Source organism: Pinus tabuliformis, chromosome 9 (assembly GCF_031772625.1).
Source record: "Pinus tabuliformis cultivar Carrire ecotype Pingquan chromosome 9, CPIR1, whole genome shotgun sequence".
NCBI lineage: Eukaryota > Viridiplantae > Streptophyta > Pinopsida > Pinales > Pinaceae > Pinus > Pinus tabuliformis.
Window position 1 is genome coordinate 532,511,281 of NC_142307.1, and position 12,702 is coordinate 532,523,982.

Sequence of the window (12,702 nt, forward strand, 5' to 3'; positions counted from 1 at the left end):
GTTTGTAGCCATTGGATACCTAAGACCACATGCACTCCTCCTAATGGTACGATGTAGAGCTAAAATTCTAGATTATAGTCTTGAATATGCAATTTGACTTTATGGCATTTCCCTACTTTTTCAATTTTTACTGTCAGCTACCATAACCTTCATGTTGGGCATGGGAAATGTGAAAATGTTAAGTCTTTTCACCATGGTTGAGTCCAAAAAATTGTGGGTGCTGCCGATATCGGTCAAAACTATTACATTGTTCTTCTTGATATTATGTCCTTTTAATTTTATTGTTTGGGGCTGTGATATACCTGTCATGGCTGATATTGACATTGGCAGAATATTCTCGTCATCTAGTTCTGGAGAGAATTCTGGGGAATCTTTGATTTCTTCTACATCTGATTCATCACTGTCTAAATCATTAGTTGCTTCACATTTATATAGGTTCTTGGTCTCTTTTCCTTTAGCACACCTATGTTTAGGGTCCCATTTTTCATCACAATGTTTGCACTTGCCCTCTTTCATTCTTTGCATTCCGAAGTAAATTTTTTCTCCTTCACGAAGATGCGGTGGAACATATTTTTTGTTATCCGTGTTCGCAGCTTGGGAAAATCTTCGTCTCGAATATACTCTTTCAACCTTCGGCCACTACATTTTTTCGTGTTTCTTTTCAGAAACTTTTGCCTTCTGTCTGGCTAGCTCTATAGAAGTGATGTCATGAAGCTCGAGCTCAGCCTGGAGATGGGGTTTAAGTCCCGTGGTGTACGATTGAATGAGATGAGTTTCTGATAATCCAGGTACTTGCGTAGCTAAAGTCTCCCATTCTCGAGTGTATTCGTCCACATCTCCTTTTAGTTGAAATCTGGTGAGTGTTGAGAAGAATTCTTCTTCCTTGACACCTTGGAACCTTTTAAAGTATGCATTTTTGAATTTCCTCCAACTGATAGCGAGTGTTGTCTTTTTCCACCACATATACCAATTATATGCTTTGCCTTCCATTTGCATGGAAGCATGCCTGATCTTTTCGTCATCATTGTCAATATCGTAAATCTCGAAATGTTTCTTCCGCTTTATTGATCCAAGCAACACTGCATTTTTCTTTATCGTCAAATTTGGATAGCTCAAGTTTTGCTCTTCGTTGATATGTAGCTATTGACGAAGCGAAGAAGGGATATTGCTTTGAAAACGACATATTGGTGTATGGATTCCAGAGCTGCCTATTTTGAAAATTTGTGTTACTATTTTCTTGATGAGGTGTGGAAGATGTTTTTAGAAACTTGGGTTTCTCATGTGAGTCTGTCGAGTTTGACGAATCTGAAGAATTAAGATGTTGAGTAGCTTCATTATTCTGGGGTATTTGATTGGGTGTAATCTTCATCCTGTCAGAAATACAGGTCAACATCACCATTGCTTGATCCACCTTCACTGAAAGGTCTGCCTGATCCTGGAGCACTTTAATTTTTTTGCCATGTCCGATCACTTTAGCCTCAAGATCTATCAATTTTTTATTGAAAGTGGCCATCGACATTAATGAAGACATCGAGCAGGTCTGAGGTGGAGTATATTTATCTAGGTTAACTCTTTTTCTTAATTTGAACCTATTTTTTATTATATATATATATATTTATTTATTAATTTAAAATATATTAATTGTGTAACAATTAAAGTTATATAACTTTATAACTATATATAATTTTAATGTTATGTAAAAGAAAATTGTATAACTTTAACTATATCAATTACAGTTATACAACGTGACGGTTGGCAAGACAACAGTCAGAAAAATATGTGGTAGTGGTAGGGGTGTTTGGGGGAAGTTTGAAAAGCAGCGTACGTCAGAGAACAATGCGAGGGACGTGAGTCAGAAAAACGACGCGTGGGACGTGAGCCAATGGCGTCGGTAGTTGCAGGGTCGAGAAAGGTATGAGCAATACAAGGGAGGAATACGCTTGACAGGGAAGACAGGCAGAGAAGGGCAGTGGATAGAGCAACGTACAGAGGCGGTGGAGGACTTTGTGTGCAGAGATACTGGCATTGAGGGCAGAAGAAAACAAGTAGCGGATGGATGCAATGCAGTGGTGGCTCTGATACGATATGCAACGCATAAACTCAGCATTAGACAACTAAAATATATATTTTATTAATAAACTTGGATGATTTATAGCGTTGGAGGCCCTGGCTTAAATACTGCCCTGGGTGCCTCTTGGTGAATGGGCATGATCTTTGTTCATGCCCTATGCCTAATTAACTAATAGTTATAGATTGACTTTTACATAACACCTGGAATCATACATGATCCTCATAAGTCAATCAGAAGACCTCTGATAGGGCTGCCTCCAAATCACTGTAGTTAGCATAGATCTCTGTCTCTAGTAGCACTGTCAACACTATCATAAGGACACTGCCATATAATATCGTCATACTGTCATATATCTCTATCTTATTGTCACACATCTTTGTTATGTCAACTCAGTCCATACATCACTTGCTATAATAAGTATCATTGAGATACACGGCCATACCATTGATATTACTGTTATTAGGAAGTTGCCATTAATCAATGTATCATCAATGCTATATGTATATCACTATCATCGTTGTCACACGGTTAATGCCATGTATCATTGTAATCATCATATTAAGGACACTCATCATATGGATACTGCGATCCATCAGTGTCATAAGAACACGAGTATATATCTTTGTCACATACTATCATACATCACATAACTGATTTAAATCACTGCCATAAGAATTGCTATTACATTTGTGTCATCAGGTCATTGACATGAGAACATTGCCATACAATGTTGAAGATTAGGGTGCATAGCGTTGCTCGAGTAAGCTGTAGAGATCTCTTACTAAACCTTAGAAAGGCCTCATAAGAAACATACCTTATTCCCCTTTACAAGGAACTGAACTAAGGGCATTTCCAAACTAATTCTACCATCCCATTACTCCTATACAAAACTACTGTACAAACTGCCGACTTGGACCTCAACGACTAACAAATTCATCAACACAATAGTCAACAACATACTTTTGAAACACTTCGACCTGTGCACAGAACTTGTGAGGTCACGACCCTCTAATTAGGGCATCTTGCAACGTTATAGATCTGATCACAATATAGTCTCAAACTCCTCCAATCACTGCGCTGGTTGAGCCCTTATTTCATGCACTGATCAAAGGTATCTCGACCCCTATTTACTAGTCTGCTCCAACTCAGATTGGCACCTTATTAGGGTTCAACCTTCCCGAGGCATGCACTGAAATCTTGACCCTGTTCTCAAGATAAATACATCATTAATCTTGCACAAAACCTGATCTGCTAACTTGGCTAGCAGGATGTGAGATAGGCCACAAAAGATACAAATAAAAGATCTTATACAAATGATGAATGATCAAATCTGGAGGACTGCCCCTCTACATGCTTCCATATGTGTCATTTCTCCGCAGCGAGCATAATACCAGCCTTGGTCAATCCATCCACCATCTCATTTCCTTTCCAGTAAACATGATGAAAAGAAATATGATTAAAGCTAAATTTGATATTGTGGATCTCCACAATTATTGGTCTTTACAAAAAATTTCTAAAGCATTTATCCCCTGCATCCAGTTTATCCCTGAAAGGTAGTTTATGGCCATTAGTTCTGCAAAATTATATGTTCCCCTGCCTAACCCTGATTTAAATTTACAGGTATGTTTATCCTTCAAGTACAATACTATTGCCCCACCGACTTGTGGGTCTCCCTTTGATGCACTGGTGCTTTTATACTTATAAGTTATGACTGCCTTCAGTTATTTAATTTTACCCTTTGATATATTTAATCCTATACAAGAAACTCCTGTAGAAACAAACATGTAAGGTACTGTTTTGCTACAAGAGATCTGTCTTACCTTTTTACGTCATTTTTGCTTTTAATTAGGTCTGTTGTATAATTGCTTTATGTTTACCAGACTTGTATAAATTTGTGCCACTTGTTCTTTATTTGGCAGATGCCGAGATTGAATAAGGATTCTTCTTTTAATGCTGATGTTTCAACCGTTCTTTTAGTCTGGAGAGCCTTACTTCCTGATCAACTTTTATGTGACATGAGCATTAAGAATGGAGCAGTTATAGTGGTCTTATCTTATTTATTTGCTAGTCATAAATTATAATGCTAGAGAATTTTGGTAATTCTTGGTATATGGATGCTCATACAACATATTTTTTGGAATACATTATTTTTGTTCATGATTATTCTTTTATTTCATTTATTTATAACAATTTCTAAATACTTGCTGTTTTGCAGGGGCAGAGCTGAAGTCGATTGTGTCTGTCTGTCCTAAGGGCGATATCTGTAGTGGCCTGCTAACTCCCCGTGAAGAGGTTGGTATTCTTCATAATCTGGCAAGTCATAATGGATGCAATTATAAGGTGGACTAGTATGAGGTAGGATAGCAATTAATTTGTTTTTCATTGCCTTGACAGCTACGTTATCGGCTACTTTTCAGGAATCTGCTCCATAATCTGGGAAATTGCAGATCATAGATGTTATCCTACAAAACAATTTTGTTTTTTTTTTGTTCAAACTAAATATCCATATATTCCATCTGAGGAATAACATTGTCATGTTCCTTTTTCTGGTTTCCCTTATGGCATGATCAGGATGGATTTCCAGGGTTGGAGGCAGCTAGGTCACAGGAGCAGGTTTACTCCATTAGTGGGCCCAGGGGCTTCTAGAGGGGTTTTATGGGGTTTTGAGGAGTTTCTATGGGATCTGATGGCATTTTCTTGGCATATTCCATCATCCACACAACTTTCCTTTTGTTCTGTTGCATTCCGACAACTTTCGAAAAACGAGGTTATTATTGAGCCTAACTCAATTAATTACGCTTAAGGTGGCATTCCGGGAGGAATACTTGATGGAACACCTTAGTGTAATAGCTCATTGGAACCGGAATAAGAATATCTATAGGATGAGATGGTGGGAAGTGACTTTCAATGGCCTGAGGAGGGATGGTGGCCGATTTACCATTTTCCCGAATTAAAAAGGTATTTTAATTAAAATTAAAGGAGGGAAAAAGTACCAAGTGATTAAAATAATAATAAAATAAGGCTTCTAGAGGGGTCCATCAGATCTATAAAAGAGGAGGAGGAGATCATTTGAGGACATCTTGATTTTGTGGATGTAGTCTTGATGAGAGTTGGGGAACCTAGTTCTCAGCTACTATAGCCCTAGGACGGAAACCCTCGGGTATGCTGCTGAGTGTTGGATGAAAACCCAACACTTCTTAAGGAGATTTCATCCAGGAGTTTCATAGAGCTTTAGTGATATTGGTGTGAGGACCACTCAGATCCTCAGCTTGGGCGTCATCTTCAGTGATTTTGTGGAGGCCAGGTTCAACTTGCAGGGAACTATTTTGTGGCCATCTTATATCAGCTAACTTTTGCTGTTGTATGACATATTATATTGTTATAAATAAAGCTGAGTTTCGCAATATTTCTTATGCGTTTGCAATATTTCTAGATTCCATAATGTAAATCTGATTCTGTTGACGTAATCTCATGGTGCATATTTTGCCACCATTTGGAGAAATTTAGGGTTAAATCTTGATTAAGCAATTTTCTGGAATTTTTTTAATTTTTGAACATTACAAACATATTTTGTCCATTACATCAAAGTTCATTATGTCACTTGCAAAAATTGAACCGAGGTGGGGAGGATACCAATCATTCCTCCCAACCACCTAGGTTAAACGTAATTGACAAACAAAGTATTTATCTTATTTCACACTTATCAGAATTTCTGTAGACATAATGATGAAGAGAGAGAATGATTATATCACTGTCCATTGATATCCCATTTGGCTATTGGGATTGTGAAAGCACATCATAACACTCCATCTATTGGGGTGATAGGGTGACAAGACGTTAGCGTCTTATCAAAGAAACTAAAACTTAGAACTAATTAAGTAGAAGTGTAAGTACATTTAGGTACACAAATCGCTTTTCCTAGACTAAAGATGTAATACAAGGAGAAATCCTTGTTAACCATGGAGAGACAAAAGCACTTGAGTTTACTTGTATTGCCAACCAAAAGCACAATTATCAATAGATAACAGCCTCCTCTCTCTGCTAAACTTCACTCCTCAACTTGAAAAAGTAATGTAAACACTTTAGACCTAGGTCTGAAAAATATTTAAGGTTCCTCCATAATAGTCAAACCAAGGAACATGCAATCAGTGATTGATAGAATTTGATTAAAATGTCCATGTCGCTTGTTGCAACGAAATCTAGTACCTAGTTCAAAGCTTTACTAGGTGACGTAAACAATGTGCAAAGTACGTGAGTGTTATCCCTGTCCCCATAACGACTACTCCCTTCTCTTTAGTGAAGGACACAATCCAACACAAGGGATGCTTCCCTGTAAGGTTTATGGATCAAATTTCCAAAAAATACTAAGCCAAGTTTCCCTTAAGGATCCTACAATAAAAATATCCAATGGATTCGGTTATGACAAACTAGGTTTGCAGTTGATGAATGAGTAAATTCTAGGCTAGGGTTCAAAGGGGCCTGTAGGTCAATCTAATGGCTAGGGTTTAGTCTACTGAGTCTCAAATAGGTTTACTCAAACGCACTAAACCAAAAAAAACTCAAGGCTGCTATAAACTAGGGTTTTAGGGCAACAAACTATAGCAAAGCTAAAATTTACAAAAACGAATGTAGTTGTTAAAGTGCATAGAAATTATGTGGAGTAAAGGTTAAATTTAAGAGTACATTAAGGATAAATTCACAACAAATTTTAACGGTTGGAATAGTAGATAACAACAAATAAAATGATGTCAACCCTAGAAGATTGTTGACAAATGCATGAAAAACTTCAAATTAGCTTCTCTAATGCACTTTTAAACAATCTTATACCCAAGGCATATGTCACTAAGTCATTAAACTAATAATTGTTAGTTTTTCTTGCAAACCTAATACTCGACACTTAATTGCTAGCAGATTACAGATTTGCTGATTAATTGCATAGATAGGTTCATCAACACGATAAATTTAGTAGAAGAAAAATATACCAATCTCAGTCACAATGACACAACAGATTCTATCCAAACATTGTTCTTCATTAACTTTCAGAACTTGGGTTCTCACCCTGGAAGAATGGCCCTAATTTAGGAAATACAAGTACAACAACTACATTTGATCCAACTAATTAAGCCCTGCTTGGCCGATATAGATTTCCTTGCTGCCCAGTTCCTAGGACCCAACACACACAGAGTATCACACTCCTCACTGAGATGCCTCTCTCAATCTTGTGCTACTGTATTGCTTCTTTTTCCCTTCTTCTTAGCCTTGCTTTTATAACTTTACATTGAGTTAAATCCCTAATCTCCAAAGTGATTGATGACTAAGATTAGATCTTGCCTCACTTGAGATCAACAACTGTGAATAAGTAAATTACTTTACTTTTCCTAAGTTTCTTTAGCTCAATTAACTAACATAACAAGTATGTGCTTTTCCTAAGTTTAAACTTAGTTTAAGTTACTAAGTTACAATAGCAACTTGCTCATGTTGAAAATTGCCAGCTCAGGGATGAATTTCTAAAAATAGAAAGCCTAAAAATAGAAAGTCGAAAAATAGAATTTCTAAAAAGTAGAAAGTCTAAAAATGGAAAGTCTAAAATCAGAAAGTCTTAAAATAGTAAATTACCTTGCATCAATTGGTAATCAAGTATTGTTGATGAAAAATCACTTCTTATCAGTAATCAATCCTAATTGTTCAATCTCGAGTTAATATTTTATTATTATTATTATTATTATTCTTATGATGCTATTATATTATTATTAAAAATAAATTCGAGTCACTCAATCATGGCTCTCAATAATGTTCTCTTACACTCTCATTATTGGCATGGCACATTCCTCTTACACTCTGATTAATGCTCTTACACTCATTAAAGCACATCATAAAAGATTCTCTTACACTCTCTTACACTCAATACAAGCATGTCATAAAAGATTCTTGTTGAAATTTGATGACTAAAAAGTTTCCTGCAATCCCAACCTAGTTTTAATTTCACCTTATCACTTCCATTCAATTAAATGCCCTTTCCCATATATATACATTCAACATATAGAATTCTGGAAATGAAAATTTCAGATTAAAACACATGAGATTGTCAACACATGTTGAAAATAAATATGGACATAAACAAACCAACAACACACATTAAAATACACACTAGTTTTTGGTCAACTTAGACCCAGGCAAAACCCCTTCAATCTTCTCTAGGGAAAACCTGTTAGAGAGCTCTTCAAATTTATTTATCTTTCAAGTTCAGGAAAATACATTTGCAGACAAAACAAAACAACAAAATACAACTTATCTCTTTAGCCCAAAACTCCTTGAAAACCATGCCCACTTCATGTTATGGATCTAACCCAGAAATATTATAGATCTGATATGAAAATATAAGACAATGCAAATAAACCCAAAAATAATATGAAATGTTTCTTTATTGATATCAAACCCTTATGGTAGGGCAACACCATACATTCACTCCTTAAGGAAGGAGAACATTCCACAAGCCATATGCCTGTTCATACAATAATCCTTGACTCTTTCTCCATGTGGAGTCTCTAGCCTCTATATAGGCCTCATACATACAATACCATGGATTATTACCATGGTTCCCTCATACTATCAAACTAATACCATGGACCCATTACATTATTATTAACTACTTGTGGTCCCTTACATGATATGGGTTAACCACCTTATTTATTACTATGGTCCATCCCATTATTACATTATTACCTTGGGTACCTCCCTTGGTACCCCATATTATTCCCCCTAGGTATATAACATTCCACCCCCCTAAGCATGTTTCGTCCCCGAAACATGGGAAGAACACAAATAATAAGATCTACTCAAAAGAGTAGTCCACTGGTACCATGCACGTGCGTCTAGCCATCCAAGAGAAAGGTGAACCCTCGATCCCACCGGTGCCTCGCTCGCTTGAGACGGAAGTTGACTGTGGTAGCTCTTCTGTGTGGATATGTAGTAGGTGGATCTTCGCTCCTCTCTATCTGTCCTGCGGGGGTTGTTGTCCATGTGGCTAATTGGTTGCCATCTTGCTAGTTGTCTTGTGGGGTGATGTGGGTGATGATATGTTGAAGTTTGAATCCACGATGGCTTTTTCTTTAATTCACCCCTTACGGGAGCCTGACTGTTATCTAGTGCATGTTGTGGTGCCTGCTGTGGTGTCTTATCTTTCAATATTACTTCAACCACTGAGCCCTCCTTTGATGTATCAGCGCCTATAACCTTTTCTGCTTCAGCCTCTGTTTGTGTTTGATTGTCTATCATCACTGGCTCATCATCTAATATGTCAGACCCTGGAACATCTTCTGCTGCAGCCTCCTTGGACTTTACCTGGTTATCAATGGAAATATCCTGTAATGTAATTTTCTTCTTTTTATACCAGAGCTTCAGGAATTTCTTCTGTACATTAATATTGATAGTACCCACTGATTCTATCCAAGGGTATCCCAAAAAAACATCCCTGTTATCCATATCTGAAGCATAAAAATCACCATGAAACACATACTTATCCATAGAAAGCTTCAAATCCTTATAAATTTGAGCATCCTTATCATCAACCTGTGTATTTTCAATTTGTTTTGCTGGAACTTGCAATTTTTTTGCCAAGTTGACATTTATGAGATTTTGCTTGCAACTCGGATTTATAGACACAATGATTTTCTCCTTCTGAATCAATCCATGAACCTGCGATACAGAGATACCAGCAAAAAATAACCCTTTTGGTTCCTTGGTTTCCTTCTTTCCTGTAAAAATAAAATCTTTGCTAGGCTGTGTGTCTGTCTGTGTGAGCTTATCCACAATATTAGATTTACGGTCAAAGCGTTCTATAAGAGCTTTTTTGAAGGCATCCCAAATCAAAAACCTTCCATTGGAATGTTGATGCTCTTGCCACCATTGTCGTCTTTCACTGTCCAAGTACATGCTTCCCACCATAAGCTGAGTCTCATTATCATAGACGCGATCCAAATATTTCTCCATTTGTGCTAGCCATCTAGCTGGATGAGAGCCATCAAATTTATACAAGTCCCTCAAATTTCGATCTAGGCCTGCCATCACAAGAAATATTGGTGAAAATTTGAAATGGTCACAATTCCGTCAATATTGCTCAGAATCCCTATTATAACCTGTTTTTAGAAATGGAACAATCATTCTGCATCTGCCCATGTGGTAGAAATCTTGATCCAGGCAATTTGAATTTCAGATCTGTGCTGCAACTCTCCTGTCGTCATCAAAATTTCTGCAAAAAAGAGCTGATTTTAAATAAGCGATATCTCCCTCATCCGGACTCCGATTCGACTGATTTTTTTTTTGAATTTGGGTATTTTTTCACAAAGAATCTAGATCTACAATTAGATTTTGCAGATCTTGCACCAGGACATCCAGATCTGCGCCGCCAACTCGCTGCCCTGAAAAATTGTCTGCAACCCCACTTATTTTTAGATCAACGATATCTCCTTCATCCGGACTCCGATTCAACCGATTTTTTTTTTTTGAAATCGGCTATTTTTTCCCAAAGAATACAGATCTACAATTAGATTTTGCATATCTTTCACCCAAACATACAGATTTGATCTGCAAACTCGCCGCTCCCGAAATCCTGCAAAAAATAAAAAAAAAATCTCCCCTTGTGCCCAAGAAAGTGCTCCGATACCACTTGTTATAGATCTGACCCAAAAATATATGAGAATACAAATATATCCAATAAATAACAAGATCAAAATAGATAGAAATGCTTCTTTATTAATCAAAACCCTTAAGGTAGGGCAACACCATACATTCACTCCTTGAGGAAGGAGAACACTCTACAAGCCATACGCCTGTTCATACAATAATCCTTGACTCTTTCTCCATGTGGAGTCTCTAGCCTCTATATAGGCCTCATACATACAATACCATGGATCATTACCATGGTTCCTTCATACCATCAAACTAATACCATGGGCCCATTACATTATTATTAACTACTTGTGGTCCCTTACATGATATGGGTTAACCACCTTATTTATTACTATGGCCCATCCCATTATTACATTATTACCTTGGGTACCTCCCTTGGTACCCCATATTATCCCCCCTAGGTATATAACACTTCACCTCTATTTCCGTGCCTACTTGAAGTTGAAAATATGTATTGTACTGATACAAACTGTACAGACTGTACTATACAGATTCCATATAGACTGTACGGCTTTTTTTCAAAAACTTATCTCGAACGGCGTGCATCTCACAACATTAAATGTTGTTCGTACTGTACCTTCTGCTATCTTCTATGCCTTGATTTTCGTGCCCAGCTTTACCCAAAAATCACTCCTTCAGCTTGCTGCAACAAATTTCTTCTTCAGAACTTTTCTCCAGCTCTTAGCCTCCTTTCTCCTTTCTTCTCATGAAGAATGAATGCAATCTCTATTTTATTTTTCCCCTTTTGTTTCCCTAAATGAATTTTGAACAACCCTAAGATCTAATGGCTCAGATTCATTTAGATCAAGGGATGAGAATAAATGTGCATTTATTTCTCACTTTCTATTTTTTAACTCACCCATTAAATAAAGTACGCACATTGTACTTTATGTCTAAAGTCACTTTTCACTTTATAATTTAACATTGACTTTACCACTGATAAAGTCACTTTCACTTTATAAAGTCACACTTAGGAAAATAATTATTTTGGACACTTTTCCCTAGTTAGAGACTAACCCATGGGAAACCACTTGTCCAAGGTACATTAAAAATCAACACTTTCTCTTATCGAGGAAAGTATTTCTCATCACACCCATCTTGTCCCTGAAATGGACATGCTTTCCTCTTGGCAAGGATTTTGTGAGAACATCGGCCACCTGCTCATCTGTTGATATATACTCCAGCTTCACTACCCCCTTCTGAACATAGTCCCTAAGGGAAGCCCACACTTGGGTTTATAAGGTGTAGGAGGGAGCAATCGTGGTACATGAGGTGCCCTGGCCTTGATTTTTCCACCCTTCTTTATATGCCTTTAGCCCTTTTATGATTTTCTTTGATTAACTTCTCGAGGCTCAAGGGTTAGAGTATGATGTATAAGATATAACAGTGAATTCCCCCCTTTAAGGTGGGGTGGTTCATCGCCCACCAGGGGTTGGGACAATCATGGGTTCCGATATGATGAAGAAGGCTCATAGAACCTGTTGGAACTAGGGTGATGGCCATGATGATGGGGTAGAGCTCATGTATTGGCTTTTGACCACGTGCTAAATGTTTTTGTCTCAACCATCTTTTGCATTTTGTGGTACTTTTCCTGTTGAATGTGGCCATATATGCGTTTAACTTTCTTTTTTAGTTGCATTAATTTTTGGGCTTCATTCTAGGCCATGACCCAAGGTGTGGGCAAGGGGAAGGGGTGAGCTCACCTTATGTGAACCCGATGGAGGAATGTGGACCAATGTTTTAAGACTCCGACTCCGACTCCGACTCCGACTCGGCCGAGGATCGACTCCGACTCCGACTCCGAAACAGTAATGACTCGGCCGACTCGATTTCAATGACTCGGTCGTTGTAAAAAATACATTAAATATTTATTTTTTTTATTAAAAAACATAATTTTAAATATTTTAAACATAATTTTAAAGATTTTCATTCATGTTTCCAAA

The 12,702-nt window shown here is 37.3% G+C and overlaps 1 protein-coding gene across 1 annotated transcript in view; it reads left to right on the forward strand.

Annotated features, from left to right (window-relative positions):
- The first annotated feature begins 3,631 nt into the window (after positions 1–3,631).
- Positions 3,632–12,702, forward strand: part of LOC149149590 (uncharacterized) — a 528,411-nt gene continuing 519,340 nt past the window's right edge. Inside the window, exons 1-3 of the mRNA XM_089442525.1 lie at positions 3,632–3,691; positions 3,991–4,138; positions 4,287–4,363. Coding sequence (XP_089298651.1) covers positions 3,632–3,691; positions 3,991–4,138; positions 4,287–4,363 — 285 coding nt within the window. The remainder of the gene's footprint in view (positions 3,692–3,990; positions 4,139–4,286; positions 4,364–12,702) is intronic.